The 22,340-nt window shown below is 41.7% G+C and overlaps 1 protein-coding gene across 15 annotated transcripts in view; it reads left to right on the forward strand.

Moving 5' to 3' along the window:
• Nucleotides 1-10,039: 10,039 nt before the first annotated feature.
• Nucleotides 10,040-22,340, forward strand: part of celf6 (CUGBP Elav-like family member 6) — a 176,013-nt gene continuing 163,712 nt past the window's right edge. For all 15 annotated transcript variants that reach the window (XM_031810490.1, XM_031810501.1, XM_031810524.1 and 12 more), the window contains exon 1: nt 10,040-10,561. In XM_031810490.1, the coding sequence (XP_031666350.1) occupies nt 10,312-10,561 (250 nt within the window). In that variant the 5' untranslated portion in view covers nt 10,040-10,311. The remainder of the gene's footprint in view (nt 10,562-22,340) is intronic.

The raw sequence follows: 22,340 nt of genomic DNA on the forward strand, positions 1-22,340 counted from the left end.
TTGGTGAGCGGAACCCAGTCCTCATAACCATAAATGGCGATGGGTTCTATAACTGATTCAATAATTTTTTGCCAGATCCTAATTGGTATGTCAAATTGTTTGAATACCCTTCTTGCCTTGTCTCGCAGCTCGTTCACATCTTTGTGGAAGTTACCTGTGGCACTGATGTTTAGGCAGAGGTATGTATAGTTTTTTTGTGTGCTCTAGGGCAAAGGTGTCATTTGTTTTTGTGGTCCTGGCGACTGGACCTTTTTTGGAACACCATTTTTTTTGTCTTACTGAGACTTACTGTCAGGAGCCAGGTCTGACAGAATCTGTGCAGAAGATCTAGGTGCTGCTGTAGGCCCTCCTTGGTTGGTGACAAAAGCACCAGATCATCAGTAGACAGTAGACATTTGACTTCAGATTCTAGTAGGGTGAGGCTGGGTGCTGCAGACTGTTCTAGTGCCCTAGCAATTTGTTGATATATATGTTGAAGAGGGTGGTGCTTAAGATGATTCCCTGTCTCACCCCACATGTGGAAAGAAATTTGTGTTTTTTTGTGCCAATTTTAACCGCACACTTTTTGTTTTTGTACATGGATTTTATAATGTTGTATGTTTTTCCCCCAATACCACTTTCCATCAATTTGTATAGCAGACCCTCATGCCAAATTGAGTCAAAGGCTTTTTTGAAATCAACAAAGCATGAGAAGACTTTGCCTTTGTTTTGATTTGTTTGTTTGTCATCTAGGGTGTGCAGGGTGAACACGTGGTCTGTCAAATGGTAATTTGGTAAAAAGCCAATTTAACATTTGTTCTGTACATTGTTTTCCCTGAGGAAATGTACGAGTCTGCTGTTAATGATAATGCAGAGGATTTTCCCAAGGTTGCTGTTGACGCATATCCCACGTTAGTTATTGGGGTCAAATTTGTCTCCACTTTTGTGGATTGGGGTGATCAGGCCTTGGTTCCAAATATTGGGGAAGATGCTCTCTCTGTCTCTCTCTTTCTCATTATCTTTCTCTCTCCCCATCTCCCCTTCTCTCAGAGGGGCAGTTTGAGTCTGGGCACAGGGAGAGAGAGAGGGAGAGGGAGAGGGACCAAAGTTAATTAGACTGTGGGCCAGGGAGGGGGGCACTTGGTAATGGAAAGGAGGTGTGTGGAAACAGATGGCCCAGAATGTATTAACTTGCAGGAGAGCTTCAAGGAACCCCCTGGACCAGACATTAGTCCTGCCTCTGTCTGGGACCCGGTGGAGGGAGGCTAGCAGAGTAGACTGGAAAATAATTCAGCTACAACATGTCACCTCCATGAATAGACATGAATATGTGTAAATACACAGGAAATACATATGGGTATGTCAGCACATGATTTTCCAGAAATGCTTAATAAATGTGTATTTATAGCCAGAAGTGACCTTACAGCTATTAAAACCCCTGATGGTAGTTGGAGGTTGACCAGAGGAGTTTGGCCAGAGGTCAACATGACTGGCTGGCAGGGGTAACAGGGCCTGAGAATGTGACAGTTAAAACCTCTTGTAGCTGGCCATACTACTCTCAATATTCCAGCAAGCATTAGCATAAGATAACCATACAGCATACTGACCTCTGTATCACCCCAAACATACAGTAGCAATTCTTTGCAGATTTATTCATGTGCAACCTTGGACTCACTGTCTGTCTACTCTGTAGGAGGAAAATGTATTAACTGTGAGAAAAGCAAACATTTCTATATGACATTAACTAGGCCTGCATACAGTAATGGCACATTCTCCTGTTTATTCTGTGTGGTATGAAATGAGAGAAACTGCACAATGCTGTACTGAACCCTTGAGGTACACAGGCATCCTAACAGGTAGACTTATCTATGTAAATCATACAGTGGTCTGACTGAGCTGCAGTGCGCGCACACACACACACACACACACACACACACACACGGACAGATTGAGTCACCCATTATACCACTGCCCAATGATCAACTGGATGATGCTGTGAAGCCCCCAGAGAAAAGTATCCTACATACTGACTGAGGAGACATTCATAATTCAGTCATATTGTGATGTGGCTACATTTAGTCTTTGGCCCCCCCTGTTTATCTTTCATTCTCTGATGTCTTTGCCAGAGGATATATACCTGCCTCTCCTCCAAGGAGATTGTTATCCCACGTTTACAACCCACTGGTGCTTCGCCTTGACATTGACAAGACTGGAACTATCTTACTGACTTTAGGAAAGCTGTGATATGTGAATAATCAACCTTTCCCAAACTTAAAATGAAAATATCGAAAATGTACTGAAATAAAAGAACATGCACACTTTATTTGTATAGTTTATTTGTATACTTTATTTGTATAGTTTATTTGTATAGTTTATTTGTATAGTTTATTTGTATAGTTTATTTGTATACTTTATTTGTATAGTTTATTTGTATAGTTTATTTGTATAGTTTATTTGTATAGTTTATTTGTATAGTTTATTTGTATAGTTTATTTGTATAGTTTATTTGTATAGTTTATTTGTATAGTTTATTTGTATAGTTTATTTGTATAGTTTATTTGTATAGTTTATTTGTATAGATGCTCTACAGATGGTCATACTATCAACAAACTATCTGTTACGGTTAGGGTTAGGGTTAGGTTTAGAATAAGGGTAAGGTTAGGGCTAGGGTAACGGTTAAGTTTAGGTTTAGGATAAGGGTTAGGGTTAGTAGATAGTTAGTTGAAATCTTAAGTGATGTGAAATGTCAGTGAGTCTGTAGAGCGTCTACAGATGGACTATCCAAATAAACTTTCCATAATATTGTGGCTCCACCGCAGAATATGCATTTACATGCTTTTGAAATAGTACCGTTTTGCCCATGGTTCTACATCTACATTCAAAGTAAAGCCTGCTCCTCTGCCTGCCAAGCAAGATCCACCAAAGGTTTTCATAGGTCTGTAAGCTACTCTTTAGCACAACCAGAACTCACTACACGGCACTACAATACACCGCTGGAGAGACATCTCTGCTGAAATCAAACAACTCATACAAGAGAAGCGCTAAAAGCTAATGAAAAATACATTTGGTGAAAAAGGTTTATTTTTCTTCCCTCTCTCTCCAAAAGCGAGGAGATGATGGAAGCCAAACAACATGTGCGCCAGCAGCTAGCGAGAACAGCTTGTGAACTAGTTGAGTGGGCTCTGTGAAGCCGGGCTGCTATACGTGTGACTCATCTCATCGGTGTGAGCTTCAAACACCACACTGAACCACTGATCCTGCTGGGCCTCCACCAAAGTAAAAATAGACTGCCATGACAACTGTACGCTCGGCGCTGTAAAGAAGTCCATTAACATTATGTGATGCTGCTGTTGAGAGTTCTGATGCGCCTCACCTCCAGCTGTCACCATAACACTGACTCATTCTCCACATACCCTTCATCAAACAGAATGTGTTGCCTACTTCTACATATTGGGCATTGAGAGAAAAACATGGTGATGATTCTTTGTTCTCTGTGAATGTGCTTGCCAGGAAGTGATCCTGCTGGCTGCTTGTATGTCAGTACTGTTACCTGTGATTCCTCAGTGGATCCCTCCTGCCATTGGGTGTGAATGGACTCTGAGTCCTCCATTCTACTCTCTACTCACCTCACAGTACTGTGTAGATGCCCATGTTGTCCTCATCTGACTCACAGCGGTGTGTGTGTGCGTGAGTGCGTGAGTGCGTGCGTGCGTGCGTCCATGCGTGAGTGTGTCCGCGTCCGTGTGTGTGACTGCGTGTGCGTGTGCATGTGTGTGTGTGAGGGAGGGAGGGGTTTTCTCCACCAAACTGTGACATTGCAATAACCCAACAGCAGTGTATTCATATAGCTGAGTCGCTTTGTTACATCCAACATAATGCAACAAAAAAAATGCATATTCAGATGTTGTTAAATGGAGAAATGTAACCATACAGAGAGAGCAAAATGCCTGAGTGCACAACATACTCCTGGGAACCAGGCAGGCAGAGAGGATTGTGGGATTCATTAGCTGCCAGGAAGCAGATGACTCATGGCGGTCTCCATGACCTGTTGTTTGTTTGTCTCTCGTTTATTCATTCCCTCTGTTTACTGCGACTCTTTAATGTGCAATGTAAAATGCCTGTTTGGCATTCAGTGGAACGGCCAGGCACTAACACTAGAGAGGACGCCCACCATAAAGGATATAAGTCCCTCATCAATGAGATGTAATCCAGCCTTTATAAATGAAAATGAACCAAGCCTAAAGAATCCCTCTATACGCAGCCCAGGCTTGGACCAACAAGTGGTATACTGCCACTTCAATTGTGCACAGGCAAATGAATGAATTTTGAGGGAAGTCAAGTTTTGAAAGCAAATGATTGCTTCAGAGAGAGTGGTTTTCTCTCCTGGGGCGTGTGGGGAAACAGTGCACTGACAGCACTACCCCTCCCTGAGGCAGCCAACAGCAGATAGAGCCTGTGTGTTGGAGAAAGCTCCAGGATTACCATACCACTCCTAAATTCACATAAATACTATCACACCTCATAGAGGCAATAACATGAATATCAATGGCTCTTTTCTCTCTTCAATTTGACTCATTCTTACAAGATGGACAGTGAAATGTGTTGATTCCATGACTGCATTACACCTCGTCTACTCCCCGTGATCTGTTTAATTGGTTAATAATGAACACACTGAGGTCATTTCCTTTAAAACCATTTTTCACTCCCAGGGTTGTCCGTCTCTGATTTGGGAAATTCAAGGCACTGAATCTATTTGGAGGTATTTCAAATAGCTTGCCTGTGACTTTTCCGGTGAGTCACCTTGAATACGTTGTGAATAATGTTTGTCATAAAAAAGAGATGAAGTGACATGGGGTATTCAGGTGTGAAAAATCCTGGAGGACACATAATATTCTTCTTGTGTGCATTCTTTCTTTGTGAAAAGTTCACATGCCACCACAAGCACAGCTTGGAACTCATCTGACTGCACTCCATCTGTGAGAGGCCCAAGCACGTCGGTTCCCTCCGTTTCAGTACAGGTGGTGAGGCTTGGCAGCGACAAGCCTGAGAACCCTGTCAACCTTTCTGAGACGCCTCCCCGCACTCAAACAAAAAGATGTATACACAGCAGCAGCAGTGGCATAATAGGAGATAGCATGCAGCCAGGCAGCAGTACCTGCATGTCTGTTCCCCTGCCAAGCAGTTTGGAAGTCTTCACAGCTGTGCAGGCAAGGTTCCCCACTGAGAGACGACAAAAAGAAGGAAACAAAAAAAAAAACACAAAACCAAAGGGCGACACTGACGTTACATTAGCTCTGCCTTTATGGCAATGAATGCCTCTGATGGTATTGACAAGGGGGCCTGTTGTGCTTTAATACCCCATTCAGCATGTAAACTCTGCAGGATCTTTTTAAAAACGATCTACAAGGATGTGATTAAATAGAAAATAAATTATTAAAGCTAACCAAAGCAATGCAATGCCAGATGTTACTAGAGCCTTTTAAATAACCCTCCTCTCCCCAAACAACAACCACACTCCTGCATACATAGGAAAGGAACCTTCTCATACAAAGACAAATATGAAAACATCTGCAAGATCTATTTTGATTTCATTCAACATAGAGGATATGCTTGGGATATGTATTAAATATTGAATTGACCAGCGCCAGCTGTGCCACCAGAGACTCTGGGTTCGCGCCCAGGCTCTGTCGTAACCGACTGCGACCGGGAGGTCCGTGGGGCAATGCACAATTGGCCTAGCGTCGTCCGGGTTAGGGAGGGTTTGGCCGGTAGGAAAATTCTTGGCTCATTGCGCACCAGCGACTCCTGTGGCGGCCCGGGCGCAGTGCGCGCTACCCAAGGTTGCCAGGTGCACGGTGTTTCCTCCGACACATTGGTGTGGCTGGCTTCCGGGTTGGATGGCGCTGTGTTATTAAGAAGCAGTGTGGCTTGGTTGGGTTGTGTATCGGAGGACGCTTGACTTTCAACCTTCGTCTCTCCCGAGCCCGTACGGGAGTTGTAGCGATGAGACAAGATAGTAGCTACTAAACCAATTGGATACCACGAAATTGGGGAGAAAAAGGGGTCAAATTTTAAAAATAATTTAAAAAAATATATATATATTGAATTGACATACCATACATATATATATATTTTTTTTTTTAATCATATGCATAGATGTTACAATCATGCAACAATCAATATTTGCCGTGCCTATATAACTATGCATAAGAATATCTGAATGTTAATCACTAGTTAGGCATATATTCTAGATAGAGTTGAAGTCGGAAGTTTATATACACCTTACCTAAATACATTTAAACTCAGTTTTTAACAATTCCTGACATTTAATCATATTAAAAAATCCCTGTATTAGGTCAGTTAGGATCACCACTTTATTAAACCTGTTGCGTCGAGCCATCCCAGATCCGGGATCGTGAATACAGCCTCAAGCTCGTTACCATAACGCAACGTTAACTATTCATGAAAATCGCAAATGAAATGAATATGCTAGCTCTCAAGCTTAGCCTTTTGTTAACAACACTGTCATCTCAGATTTTCAAAATATGCTTCTCAACCATTGCAAAATAAGCATTTGTGTAACAGCTAGCGCAGCTAGCGTAGCATTTAGCGTTAGCATTAGCAGGCAACATTTTTTAAAAACCAGAAAATCATTCAAATAAAATCATTACCTTTGAAGAACTTCAGATGTTTTCAATGAGGAGACTCTCAGTTAGATAGCAAATGCTCAGTTTTTCCTGAAAGATTATTTGTTTAGGAGAAATCGCTCCGTTTGGTGCGTCACGTTTAGCTACGAAAAAAACCTGTATCCAGGAGTGTAATTATCCCCGCAGCTCATTAGCATAACACAACGTTAACTATTCATGAAAATCGCAAATGAAATGAAATTAATATGCTAGCTCTCAAGCTTAGCCTTTTGCTAACAAAACTGTCATCTCAGATTTTCAAAATATGCTTCTCAACCATTGCAAAATAAGCATTTGTGTAACAGCTAGCGCAGCTAGAGTAGCATTTAGCGTTAGCATTAGCAGGCAACATTTTTACAAAGACCAGAAAATCATTCAAATAAAATCATTACCTTTGAAGAACTTCAGATGTTTTCAATGAGGAGACTCTCAGTTAGATAGCAAATGCTCCGTTTTTCCTGAAAGATGATTTGTTTAGGAGAAATTGCTCCGTTTGGTGCGTCACGTTTGGCTACCAAAAAAAAACGAAAATTCAGTCTTCAAAACGTCAAACTTTTTTCCAAATTAACTCCATAATATCGACTGAAACATGGCAAACGTTGTTTAGGACCAATCCTCAAGGTGTTTTTCACATATCTCTTCGATGATATATCATTCGTGGAAGTGTGCTTTCCCCTCTGAATCCCAGGAGAAAATGCCTGTGGCTGAAGATTACGCACGAATTTACACAAAGGACACTGGGCGGACCCGTGGTAAATGTAGTCTCTTATGGCCAATCTTCCAATGATATGCCTACAAATACGTCACAATGCTGCAGACACCTTGGAGAAACGATAGGAAGGGCAGGCTCATTCCCGGTGCATTCACAGCCATATAAAGAGACAATAGAAAACAGAGCTTCGAAAATTCTGCCCATTTCCTGGTTAAAGTATCATCTTGGTTTCGCCTGTAGCATGAGTTCTGTGGCACTCACAGATAATATCTTTGCAGTTTTGGAAACCTTAGAGTGTTTTCTTTCCAAAGCTGCCAATTATATGCATAGTCGAGCATCTTTTCGTGACAAAATATTGCGCTTAAAACGGGCACGTTTTTTTATCCATAAATTAAAAGAGCGCCCCCTATATCCAAGAATGTGAAATGTCCGAATAATAGTAGATAATTATTTATTTCAGCTTTTATTTCTTTCATCACATTTCCAGTGGGTCAGAAGTTTACATACACTCAATTAGTATTTGGTAGCATTGCCTTTAAATTGTTTAACTTGGGTCAAACGTTTCGGGTAGCCTTCCACAAGCTTCCCACAATATGTTTTGGCCCATTCCTCCTGATAGAGCTACTGAGCTACTGAGTCAGGTTTGTAGGCCTCCTTGCTCACACACGCTTTTTCAGTTCTGCCCACAAATGTTCTATAGGGTTGAGGTCAGGGCTTTGTGATGGCCATTCCAATACCTTGATTTTTTTGTCCTAAAGCCATTTTGCCACAACTTTGGAAGTATGCTTGGGGTCATTGTCCATCTGGAAGACCCATTTGCGACCAAGCTTTAACTTCCTGACAGATGTCTAGAGATGTTTCTTCAATATATCCACATAATTTTGCTCCCTTATGATGCCATCTATTTTGTGAAGTGCACCAGTCCCTCCTGCAGCAAAGCACCCCACAACATGATGCTGCCACCCCCATGCTTCACGGTTGGGATGGTGTTCTTCAGCTTGCAAGACTCCCCCTTTTTCCTCCAAACATAACAATGTTAATTATGGCCAAAAAGTTATATTTGTTTTATCAGACCAGAGGACATTTCTCCAAAAAGTATGACCTATGTCCACATGTACAGTTGCAAACTGTAGTCTGGCTTTTTTTATGGTGGTTTTGAAGCAATAGTATATTCCTTGCTGAGCGGCCTTTCAGGTTATGTCGATATAGGACTCGTTTTTACTGTGGATATAGATACTTTTGTACCTGTTTCCTCCAGCATCTTCACAAGGTCCTTTGCTGTTGTTCTGGAATTTATTTGCACTTTTCGCACCAAAGTACGTTCATCTCTAGGAGACAGAACGCGTCTCCTTCCTGAGCGGTATGACGGCTGCGTGGTCCCATGGTGTTTATACTTGCGTACTCTTGTTTGTACAGATGAACGTGGTACCTTCAGGCATTTGGAAATTGCTCCCAAGGATGAACCAGACTTGTGGAGGTCTACAATATGTTTTCTGAGGTCTTGGCTGATTTCTTTTGATTCTCCCATGATGTCAAGCAAAGAGGCACTGCTTTTGAAGGTCGGCCTTGAAATACATCCACAGGTACACCTCCAATTGACTCAAATTATGTCAATTAGCCTATCAAAAGCTTCTAAAGCCATGACATCATTTTCTGGAATTTTCCAAGCTGTTGAAAGGCACAGTCAACTTAGTGTATGTAAACTTCTGACCCACTGGAATTGTGATACAGTGAATTATAAGTGTAATAATCTGTCTGTAAACAATTGTTGGAAAAATTACTTGTGTCATGCATAAAGTAGATGTCTTAACCGACTTGCCAAAACTATAGCTTGTTAACAAGAAGCCTGTGGAGTGGTTGAAAAACGAGTTTTAATGACTCCAACATAAGTGTATGTAAACTTCTGACTTCAACTGTATTTATATCCTTTTCTAGAATATTTGCCACCACTGACTGATGAACAATTAATCTCTGCATAACCTGTTGCCTGGCTCTCAAAATAGCCTTACAGTCCTGGAGTCATTCAGCATCCCATCAATAATCTCATCCCTGCCGTAATAATGCACATCATCACCACTTAGGATCTCTGACCTAATTATGACCAAACTGTTGAGCCTTTCATAAACCATGATTACCAAAAGCAAAACTTAATTAGTTGTACTTTAATATGACAACATATACATCAGTTATGTGGATTTTGATATGTATAGACAAAGTCCAGTTGATAATGAAGCGGGTGAAATTAACCCGTAGATCAGTCCAAAAACTGTTGAAACTAAACGGTAGCGCCAATTCAGCACCATGGACAGCAACATGTTAGGACTGTAGATACTGGGTTTTCTTTGAGCACGCGACATCAAAACACAGCAGACAATAACCTACACATATCTAAATGTGTCTTTCCTATTAGCCAGAACAAGGCTACCTGTGAGAATGATTATCTACAGAATTCAATTTCATACGTAGCCTACAGCGGCAAGTTCCTGTTTTTGTTCCTCTTAAAAGTCTCGAGCTTTCCCTTTACACAAATGTTTGGATTCTCACTACACCCTGTCCACTCTCGGTCGTTCTGCCCTCCAATTGGCTAAACCGGGCTTGTTATGCAAATTAGCTAGGGGTCTAGTCAGAAGCCTACGAGCTGACGTCACTAGGCAGAGTGGCAGCTGACACAGGGAGAAAGAAACAGATTGAGAACGGGTTAGAGGAATGAAAATACATCAAACATAAATAAAGCGAAATCAAAGCAATAGGATAGATTGAGAGAAAGGAGAAAGAAGAAGAGAGAAACTGTGTAAAAAGGGAGAGGGACAGGGAGAGAGAAAGAAGATACAAATAAAGTAGGGGGAGTTTGCAGTTGACTTGAGAGAGAGGGAAAGGGAGAAAGGGAGAGAGAGAGAGCGAGAGAGAGACCAGCCGCCGGCCCATTTAGGAAAGATGGCTACAGTCACTGCAAACGGAGTGCAGCAAGAGAATGGATTCAGCACCACGAACAGCGCCGGCAGGATGAACGGACTCATGATCGGTCAGAACACCATTCCAATGAAGGACCACGACGCCATCAAGCTGTTTATCGGACAGATTCCCAGAAACCTGGAGGAGAAAGATCTGAAGCCCCTTTTTGAGGAATTCGGAAAGATATACGAACTCACTGTGCTGAAAGACAGGTTTACTGGAATGCATAAAGGTCGGTTCTGGTATCATTTCTTTGCTTCTGTATGCACGCAGCAACACCCTTTTCAAAAACAGTATATATTTTTTAAAGCATTCGAGGCTCTTATGAGAGCATAAAAAGTGTAATTATTGTAGATGTTTGTGGCATGTGGGAGTTTCCTGCTAAGCAGTACGTTGTTGCTTTACACACACACACACACACACACACACACACACACACACACACACACACACACACATACACACACACACACGTGTGCGAATGAGTGCGCGCGGTTAATTGTCAGAGTGTCAACCCCACATCCGCTAGGATACTACTGTTTTGTAGCCTATGTCTGTGTATGTTTACATTTACGCTCATGTGCTGGGCTCCTAGTTAAGGGGTGGGACAAGGAATGTCTGTTTGCTTCACCGTGCCTGATAGTTAGATCGTCATAGACAGATAGGCTAAAAGATGCTCCGGAAGGAGGAGGACGGAAATCACCACTGGGAATGAGATGTTAGTTATTAGGGCTGTGTGACGATGCTGATGTGGCATTTTGAGAAGGCTAATGTATACGTTTTAGACGTAATTAAGATACCAAAATAACTGTTTAGATCACTGCCATGTATTGTAGTGTAGGCTAGTTCAGGGGGCGGGGCCCAGGAAATAAAAAGCAACCAATGTGGCATAGCAGAGGCATGGGAACAGCATGGGGTCTCTCTCTCGTGCTCTTTCACCGACCGGGTCACCTCATTGTCCACAATGATCAGGAGCGATACTCTTATGTCATTATTTCATAGTGTAGAATACAGACTAAATGTGATTGATTATCCAGATGCTGTCCTTCTATTTCACTTCTGAAATAATATTACAACGCGGTACATTTAGCCGCTTATTGTTTGACAATATTGTCTACCGGTAGCCTATATCAACATAATATCCCAATGTCCTGTGAAGTATAGGCTATGTCTTAGAATCGAGGTGGTTGTCTATTTAAATACTAGTGTTATAGACCTAACGAAAGCAAATACTAAAAAGTAACTGAAAGGATACGTAATATTATTATTATTATTATTAGTAGTAGTATTAGTATTGATTCATTATTTTATTTTAAATAATATGTGTGTTATTACTAAAAGCAGGCCTTATATAGCCTAGTTATATAATGTGTATAATTTCGTTATGTGGGGTGACATTTAAATATGTGTGCAAAGCTATAATAAAAGTCTCTCTTCTAATGATTCTACTAATCTCTTCTCCAGAAGAGCGCGCTTCCACTAATCACTGCGATACAGGTACAGCGCTGGGTTCGTCGTGGGACCAGTGCCAGCTAAATCATATAGTGCAGTATATAATTAAAGCTACTAGTTTACATTAATAGGTCATATTGTTAAAGAGCCTACAAGCCGCCAAGAGACAGAGAGGGAATCGTGACACAGAAATGCAGAAATTAGCGGCCGCCCAGCAGTGTCCTGCTCCCGGATCTCCCTTTACCCTGTGCCCTGAAGGTCTCTGTGCGCCACCTGTTCCGTGAGTTATCAGTCACTGATGCTGGACCCACACACCCCGCGTTTCTCTCTGGAACATGATGATCGTTTAAAACAATATTCTCGATGCATGTGTTTTCTACGTCTGCCTGTCCTCGAACTCCATGAATGTCAAAGCTCCAGGGCTGTTTGCTTAAAGAAAGACACTCCTGTTCACAAGCCAAACTGTCTGCCCAGTCAAATCAGCATCCGCCGAGGCCACTCCGGTGTACTAGTAGCCTATAATGTAGGACATATTATGTATTACTACCCACCGACTCAAAGTCACATTGGGAGTGCGCGGGAGTTGGCTACATGTGTGCTGTCTAATAAGATTTCATTAATACATTTTATGGAGGAGTTTTCCCCCTTATATGGTCTTCTCACCTGTGATATATGCCAAAGCTTTAAATGTTCCCTACAGAAAGGCATGTGTAAAATATTTTTCTATAGATTCTATAGTTTTTACTTTAAAATAGGCTTGCAAAGGTCCTAAGCAATGGCTGATTCCGTTTTTTGGGAAAAATGCTTTACAAAAAAAGCCTGACTTTAAATAAAATAGTACTTCCTTGAAATAAAAACTATTTGATTTTAAGACTTTTTAAATACATTTGTGATTTGCATTTACAATAATTGTATCTTCCATAATCGTAATCTAGCCTATTGGTCAGTCTATGTTTGTTTCGTATTTCAATTTTGATTGGTCTTGGGCTCATAGAAGGGCGTTTTGAAATGTATAAAACCCACATTTCTTTTGGTCTTTAAATCCCAGTGAAGGCAAAAGTCTGATATGCATTGGTTTCAGGTCTAGACTACTTTCACATAAACTATTTTCTCAACTTCCACTGCCCTCCAAGAGTTGCTGATTTTCCTCTTCATCCTAGTAGGCCATGTATACGGAAATACTTAAGGTATTGGTAAACTTACAATAAACAAAATATAACCAAATGCAACTGTAAATAGTGAATGAAGTCATACCTGCTGACTACACCTGGCACGCCAGTGCGTCCACGTGCGCCACCGCACACATTTTGATTTTGTCTACCCACACCAGATGCGATCAGGACACTCAGGTTGAAATGTCAAAACAAACTCTGAAACGAACTCTGAAACAAACTATATTAATTTGGGGACAGGTTGAAAAGCATTACACATTCATTGCAATTTAGCTAGCTAGCTTGCCTTTGCTAGCTAATTTGTCCTGGGATATAAACATTGGGTTGTCATTTTACCTGAAATGCACGAGGTCCTCTACTCTGACAATAAATCCTCAGTTAAAAGGGTAAACTGAGTTAGCTTCTAGTAATCTCTCCTCCTTCGGGCTTCTTCTTCTTTGGACTTTATATGATGGTTGGCAACCAACTTTAAGGTGCATTACCACCACCAACTGGACTGGAGTGTGGACCTCAGTTCATTGTTCAATCACCCATGTGGGTATATGCTCCTAAAAACGAATGAGGAGGTGGGAGAGGCGGGACTTGCAGCGTGTCAAGCATCAGAAATAGAACCAAGTTCTATTTTAGAGCCTGGCTACGCATATACTCGTTAATGCTCGCAAGCAGTGTGGATGCAATGATTGAATAACATGTATGTGTACATTTATTTTGGTCAGCAGGTTAGTTAGCTGTAATAGCTTACAGTAGCCTACACTCAAATCATGCAAATACACTGAGTAAACAAAACATTAAGAACACCTGCACTTTCCATGACATAGACTGAATGATGATCCCTTATTGATGTCACTTATTAAATCCACTTTAATCAGTGTAGATGAAGGGGAGGAGACAGCTTAAAGAGGGATTTTTAAGCCTTTAGACAATTGAAACATGGAGTGTGTATGTGTGCCATTCAGAGGGTGAATGGGCAAGACAAAAGATTCTAAGTACCTTTGAACAGGGGGTATGGTAGTAAGTGCCAGGCACACCGATTTTACTTTGTGAAGAACTGCAACTCTGCTGGGTTTTTCACGCTGTTCCTCGTGTGTATCAAGAATGGTCCACCACCCAAAGGACGTACAGCTAACTTGACACGAATGTGGCAAGCATTGGAGTCAACATGGGCCAGCATCCCTGTGGAACGCTGTCGACACCTTGTAGAGTCCATGCCCCGATGAATTGAGGCTGTTCTGAGGGCAAAAGGGATGCAACTCAACATTAGGAAGGTGTTCCTAATGTTTTATACACTCAGCGTATATTTAGGCACATCTGTCGGCACATCTATACTTATTTAGGCACATCTATACTTCGTCTTTCACTGAGAGATGCCTATGATGGAGCCGACAACTTGGTGGAAAAATATGTAGACACCTGTTATTAGTGCTGAGTGATTGGTGCTTTTTGAGGTCGGTTCGGTTTTGGTTAGATTATTAAACAATAATCATGGTTTTAGATTTCAGTTTAGATCATTTGTTAAAACATTAAATGCAATATACATGATGTGGGTTAAAGTCTGTAACAACACACAATACAACAATGAACTAAAGTCCCATTATGGTAGTTACTGCCCATTTCCGCTTATAGCTTACTAACCGTTGTTTATTCATATTACTTTACTTTAATAAAATATTTAAGTTGTCTATATTACATTTGTTTTAGTTGAATTTCCAAGTCATCTCTTCTCTATAGAGCTACTGCCTATGCTGTCTGCCAAAATCACTATTTTAGTAGTTCTTCAAAGTAAATAATGCATAGTTTTACTGCTGAATACCAACTATCAATCACTTAGATTATGTATGTTCAGGTAGAGATACATTGTGAAGCAACTACTCTCTATCCTCTCAATTCTTCTGTCTCTTCTTTCCCTCTCCCTCTCCAACTCCCTCTCCCGCTCCGTGTGTCTGCCACCAAACAGACTGGACAAGTAGGCGTGCAATGGATTATGGTCATTGTAATTAATTACCACGTTTTCTGCACTAAACTAGGTAGAATATTGGCCTGTTGGAAACTACAGCTCCCTACTACATCACACAGTTTGGGCTTGATCTGAATTCTCTGGGCATTGAGCTCACAGAAAAAAACAGAACGAAATGGAATTCAAATAATTGAACCGATGTTGGTCAATTAGTTGTTTAAATATTGAAAAATAACCAACATTTGAGTTAATTGCTCAGCACTACCTGCTATAGGTTGTTTTCAATAAAACATCACAATACGGTGCAGAGAGTTCGATTTGACTTCTAGGGGTCAAGGAGACATCCAACTCCGCTAAAACCATTGACAACTGTATGCCGTTTTCAAGGGATTGTTAAATAAATGTTATAACTATTTGGTTTTAATATCATCACCTCTTGAAGAGTATAGTCAGAACGACATATTTCCAATTATTCCACATTTAACTCTATCATCAGAGTTATACAGCAAGTAACTGCATGCTTTTCATGCTCAGTAAACATCAATTGATGATGTCATTTCAGATACGTGAGGGTAGACTATCCATTTGGCATGTAGCTAGCCAAGCAAACAAACATTGTGTCATCAGAGATTATGCTTTTGGAAAGAGTTTGACAAAGTTGTCAGTCGGACTACTGTCATCACCACTATAGATGGCAAGCACATCAAACAATATTTGGATATACAGCCATATAATTTATCCCCTGAAAGTTAACTTGCTAACTAGCCATATTAACGTGATCTGTTATTAACCTGCTAGCCAATTTGACATGGTCCATCAATCAATGTAGCCTATCATGTCTGTCAGCAGCAATCGTGATTAAACAGGCTTGAAAACAATGTTGAAACGGGGATGTTAGCCAACTTCACATGTTAGCCAAGTTTCTACCAGTAGCTTGCAAAGTAAACATGATCAGCTAACAGTACATCGGCAAGTGCAGCCTTCTGCTGCTTGACAGGGAGAGCCCACGAAGAGCATGCTGTATAACTCTGATAGAGCTAAATGTGCACAATTGTGTTGTATGGAATTATCGAAAATGTGTAGTTCGGACTGTGCTCACAATATATGCTCACAGTTCACATTTATTTAGCAATCCCTTGAAAACAGCTGTAAGAGCTGACGCTGGAGGTGAGAAGCAGGTACGGAGAGTGAATGTTTAATCTTGCACAGACATGGAACAGGACAGGAACAGCGTCAGAACCAGGAAATACAAAGACATATGACAAATAATGCTGAAGCGGGGAACAGACAAATATAGGGGAGGAAATAGCACATGTGATTGAGTGCAGGTGAGTGCAATGAATCACTGATACCTGTGACGAGGGAAGCAGGTGTGCATAATGATGGTGGCAGGAGTGCGTAATGCAGGGCAGCAGGGAGGAAGAGCAGGAGCAGGCGTGACAGTACCCACCCCTCTAGGGGTGTCACCCTTCATCCCACCTGGTCTAGTCTGAAGGGCCTGCCGAGGAATGGGTGCTGGACCAGCCGTCTGGGGCGTAGAAGCCCGACGAAACGGCAGAGGCGTAGGAGCCTGGTGAACTTGCTGAGCCCTAAGACCCTGACGAATCAGTCGAGGCCTGACAGCCTGATGATCCCGCTGGGACGTGGGAGCCTGATGGGCCGGCTGAGGCGTAAGAGCCTGACGATCCAGTCGAGGCCTGACAGCCTGATGATCCCGCTGGGACGTGGGAGCCTGATGGGCCGGCTGAGGCGTAAGAGCCTGACGATCCAGTCAAGGCCTGACAGCCAGATGATCCCGCTGGGACGTGGGAGCCTGATGAGCCGGCTGAGGCGTAAAACCCTGACGATCCAGCGGAGGCCTGACGTGGGATGGCCGAGCCAACCGGGGCAAGGAGACCTCTCGAGCCAGCTAGGGCGTGGAAGCCCGACAAGCCAGCTGAGGCAACCCCGGTTCCCTTGGCTGCAGCCCCCGGACCCGACGTCACCACCAACCGAAAGGCCAGCACTCCCTGATGCTTCATATGATGGCTTCAGCATTCTGTAAGAACCGACGCTGGAGATGAAAAGCAGGTGCGGAGAGTGAGCATTTAATTTACACAAACAGGGAACAGGACAGGAACAGCGTCAGAGCAGGGTAGTACAGAGACATACGACAATCAATGCAGAAGCGTGGAACAGAACTGGGGAGCAGACAGATATAGGGGAGGAAATACAAAGGTGATTGAGTCCAGGTGAGTCCAATGAATCACCTATGCGCGTGACGAGAGAAGCAGGTTTGCATAATGATGGTGTCAGGAGTGCGTAATGCCGGGCAGCCTGGCGCCCTCGAGCACCAGGGAGGGAGAGCGGAAGCAGGCGTGATAATGGCACATGGTTGTCAATCATTTTTGTGGAGCTGCGGGTGTCCGTGCCCCCCAGCATGCAAATTGAACGCTCTGCACCTTATTGGGACATTTTATTGATAAAGACCTATTAAAATAAGTGCAAACAAGTATCCTATTCTTATGTCTCTGTCACATTCAACTAAATGTGTGTTGCATTCAAATAGGCCACAGGCTATATTGAACCATAACTCTGTCACATAACCAAGACTTAGCAAGCATTAGTAGGCTATTTTAGCAGGCCTATACCATTGTAGAAGTCTACCAACAATGGCTGTGCATAGGCCTTCAGCACATTTTGTTTCAGCAACGTGACATCCCCTCCCTCAGACCAAGAGACATGTCATTGAAATGCGTCAGGTGGTTAAGGAGTGTGTCATCACCGTCTAGACTTAATGATGAATTAATTATTAAATTAATGGATCATCTTCTGCTACACCATTCATACTCAGAGTGATATAACACAGGGTTGCACCATCATTTTGGATCTATGAAAATTTCATGATTTGGGGAGGTATAATGTTGTTACTCATGATTCGGGGGGGTATAATGTTGTTACTCATGATTTATGCATGTGGATTGCGGTGTATCAACCTGAACAGTTCTGTGTGTCATGAATACTTACTCTGGGATTTTTGAATTTCTCTAGTGCCTAATGTGCATTTCTTTTGAATACCTCAAGGTCCATTTATGTGTATATGCATTTCCAAAATGTTAATGGGGTGAAAACATCTGCACATTTCATTTAAATGTGACTGTAGATTCATTTTTGTGACCATATCTTATATCTGCAATTTGTTAAAGGGATTTGATGGTGATTCGATGTTTTGGTCATGGGGTGAATCCTGTGGATGCCATAGGGAGTAGGGACTGGACAGTGTAGTCTATGGGGACTGGACAGTGTAGTCTATGGGGACTGGACAGTGTAGTCTATGCAGTGTTTGACACTATTGGATGGGATACAGGTAGTGTATTTGAGTGGCAGTGCCATTGTCCAGGTCGAGCTACTTGACCTGCCTTAGCATCAATCATTCCCTATGAGCCCCACATTATCATAATGGTTAGTGTCAGTCTGGGAACACATCCATTGTTCAGACATGCTGGATATGGTTGGCGGGGCAAATCTTCTGCTTGAGTAGCGTTATCTATCACTCGCTCCTTCCTTCTCCAGCAGCTCAGAGAGGTGGATGGCACTCTGTGGAGCCCCACCACAAGCAGCTAGGGAGATGAGATGCTAAGAGTGATTTGGGTTTGTCATTCATTCTCCCCTCCCCAACAGGCAGGCCAGAGTGTATAATTGGCTATAAATGCCTTTGACAATTTCACTTTAAAATCCACAAAAGCATTTAAATGTCAAAGCAAGAGAGAGAGAAGGACTATAACTCTGAAACATTCTTTCAACCAAAAGCCTCATCATTACAAATGTGAATCAAAGAGCTAGATGAGCAAACCATCCTAACAGTCTTTTAATAACTGTGTCTGTAATCCACTGCTCTTTCAGGAACATGTCTGTGCTCTAAGACGTGGCCATTAGTTTAGAGTGTAGTGCACTGCTGTGAGATGTGCAGTCTCATGGTCAGGCAGCTGGTTCCACCTTTACATGAATCACACAGTGACGGAGCAGGTGTGTGACAGTGATTGGCAGGTACTCAGTTGAATGACAGGTGTAGGCCAGTCCACAGATGACCTCTCTGATCATTAGATAGGGAGTGTGTGAGGGAAACAGGGCCCTAGTTTACTGCATGAAAATAGATAGATACCCACACACAGTTGAATGCTGCCACAGTTCTATTGGGCAACGTTTCGAGCCGAAAGTCTGTTACCCTGGACCAAACATGGCCGTGTGCAGTGATGTAGTCGCTGTCTCTGCTTCTCACCGTCTCACTGCCTATAAAAGACAGTCACCCCACAGTTGGCGGGGTTCAGTTGACTATTTTAATTTAGAGAATTGAAGCACTTATGCTGAGGCAGGCAAGTATATCTTTCAGGAAATGAGTTTGTAATAGTTTTCAGAAGAACATTGCTGCATCAGACGTCTAAGAAAGAAGCAATCCAAGAATAGCAATTTTCAGCAATTTTCATTGAACATGACACCAATGTTAATGAATGACTTGCAATTTGTTTTGTTGTTTTGTCAATTACAGATACAGATACCTGATGCAAGTAAACACAATTTACTGTAATTTAAAATGCCTAAATGACAGCCATGTTTTTGTACTGTAATCAACATTTACAAGTTAACAGTAGACACAGTAGAAATAAAAGCCTATTCTTAATTACAAAATCTGTATTTTCCATTTATTGACTCCTAATTCCTTTTTTTGGGATCAACATTTTATTTATTTTCAAAGGAACAAAGACAATACCAAAAAGCAGCAGGAATGGTTACATAATTACAATAGAATAGACCACATAGCCTATACACACATATATCGGCCACCCAACTGCATCAACCCACCATCCATCCCCTCCTGGCGACCCAACCTGATCTCCATGAAATTAAAAACTAAATCAAGCAATTGTGATAAAATCAGCGGGGTACACTTTTGCACATGAGACCGAAAATGAACAAGTAACAGGCAATCTGTTGGGAAATATACGCACTATAGTAGTTTGATGGTTTCAGCTGCAGATAACCAGCTGTCAATTGTTTCTTGGCTAGCCCCATGGATCTAACCAGTGGATAGTTGTAAATAAATGATATCTACAAAAGGGCGGATCCAATGGGACATAGCCAAAGAATGTGGAGGTTGCCATCTTAGTGCCAATATCTTTTTAGCTGCTGTCAAACCTGACAACATGATACGTCTTTTCTGTAATGACATGATAAGTGGGGAATTATCATTAAGTGATAACAGTTTGGGGGAACAAGGTATAGTCATATCAAGAACGCCAGATAAGACAGAGGATACCTCTTCCCAAAATGTCTCCACACCCTTGCCCCTCTAAGTACATATGCGTAAAGGAGACCAAGCAGAGGAGGCTGTTGAGGGGAGGACGGCTCATAATAATGGCTGGAACGGAGCGAATGGAATGGCATCAAACCATGTGTTTGATATATGTGATACCATTCCACTGATTCCGCTCCAGCCATTACCATGTCTCTTGGTCTGAGGGAGGGGATGTCACGTTGCTGAAACAAAATGTGCTGAAGGCCTATGCACAGCCATTGTTGGTAGACAACATACGCCCGGATTGCTGATCTTAAACATAGATAAAATAAAGAAGAGGTACCAGGTAATTGAAATATAGCCCTAAGATCATCAAAGGCTTGCAAACCTTCATCTCTAAATAGATCATCCAAACATGAACACCCCTATCCTCCTATAGGGGTGAATGATACCGCCAGAAAGAAGGGAATGATTGTGGAAATTTGGTGACTGAGCATACCACTTGTGTATTGTGTTAGAATTATTTTTATATTAAGCACAAAGCACAACAAAGGAAATTAGTGGTTCAAAACATAACTTGGCTTCTTTTAATGGTACTGCAGAATAGACAAGATCCTGAAGTCTGGGTGGTAAAGCCAAATTCTCTTCCATAGTCTACAGGACATTAAAGCATTTGAATCAAACCATGCTGAAAGGGGGCATAGCACAAAAGCCCAAAAGCCCAAAAGTAAAACAAACTTCTATTCTACTGAGCCATTTACTGGACGATACGACACATACGACTAATAAAACTAGAAACTAAAGTTAGTCAGAGAAAGCCCGCCATCTCCCTTGTCACGATGCATAGTGGATAGTTTCATTCGAGGTCACTTACCTTTCCATACAAATTGAGAGGCTAAAGACAAGATATTGTCCAAGTATTTCTTTGGTGGAGCAAGTGTAATCATTGCAGAGAAAAAGTTAATTTGGGGAAGAATATTCATCTTAATGATGGATATTTTAGCTTGTAGAGAGTTGGGAAGCTTTAACATTTAGAAAGGTACTCTTCTACTCACATATATTTGGAAATGATTTAATGCCATGTTTTGAGGAAAATATCTATACAGTATACCCAGATATTTAAGCATCATCTGTCAGAGCAGCTTACCGACCATTGCACCTGTACACAGCCCATCAGTAAATAGCCCACCCAACTACCTCATCCCCACATTGTTATTTATTTTTTGCTCCTTTGCACCCCAGTATCTCTAGTTGCACATTCATCTTCTGCACATCTATCACTCCAGTGTTTAATTGCTCAATTGTAATTATTTCGCCACTATGGCCTATTTATTGCTTTACCTCCCTAATCTTACTACTTTTGCAAACACGGTATATAGACTTTTCTATTGTGTTATTGACTGTACTTTTGTTTATCCCATGTGTAGCTCTGCGTTTTTTGTGTCACACTGCTTTGCTTTATCTTGGCCAGGTCACAGTTGTCAATGAGAACTTGTTGATTATATAAATTGATTATAGACCAATTTATTATACTGCTTTCCTCTGCAACAATTATCATATTACAAATATTACATGTATTTTTTAAACAAGCAGCTTTTTCAACTTGTAGACAGGTAGGCACCTGGTTAAATAAAGGTGAAATAAAAATGTAAAAAACAATATAAAAAAACTATGTAAAGCTCTTTACCAATGGGATGTGTTTGGGTACCATTGACAGAGTGAGTCCTAAGCTTAATGACATCATAGCGGATTTTGTCCAATTCATTTTGTACCCTGAGAGGGTGCTATAATCATCAAATGTAGAGAGTATGTGGTAATTATGAGACAGCATTATCAGTGTACCATCCCTATGTAAGGAAGGGTGCTGTCTGATTTTCTGTGTTATAGCAGTTCGATGAAAAGGGTGAAGAGCAAAGGCGAGATTGGGCATCCTTGGCGACAGCTTCTGGATACGGGGATTGCCCCCTGTGTGGTCACCATGGCAGAAAGATTTGCATATAAAACTTGAATCATGCTGATAAATTAAATCGCTAATACCGACCATAGAAAATCCTACTCTGACCTATCAAACGCCTTCTCAGCATCCAAGGAGAGAACGGTACATGGAGATCTAATGTGGCTCATGTACACAGTGCAATAGCACTATAAAAACGTCTTTCTT

The sequence above is a fragment of the Oncorhynchus kisutch genome, linkage group LG3, assembly GCF_002021735.2.
Source record: "Oncorhynchus kisutch isolate 150728-3 linkage group LG3, Okis_V2, whole genome shotgun sequence".
Taxonomy (NCBI): Eukaryota; Metazoa; Chordata; class Actinopteri; order Salmoniformes; family Salmonidae; genus Oncorhynchus; species Oncorhynchus kisutch.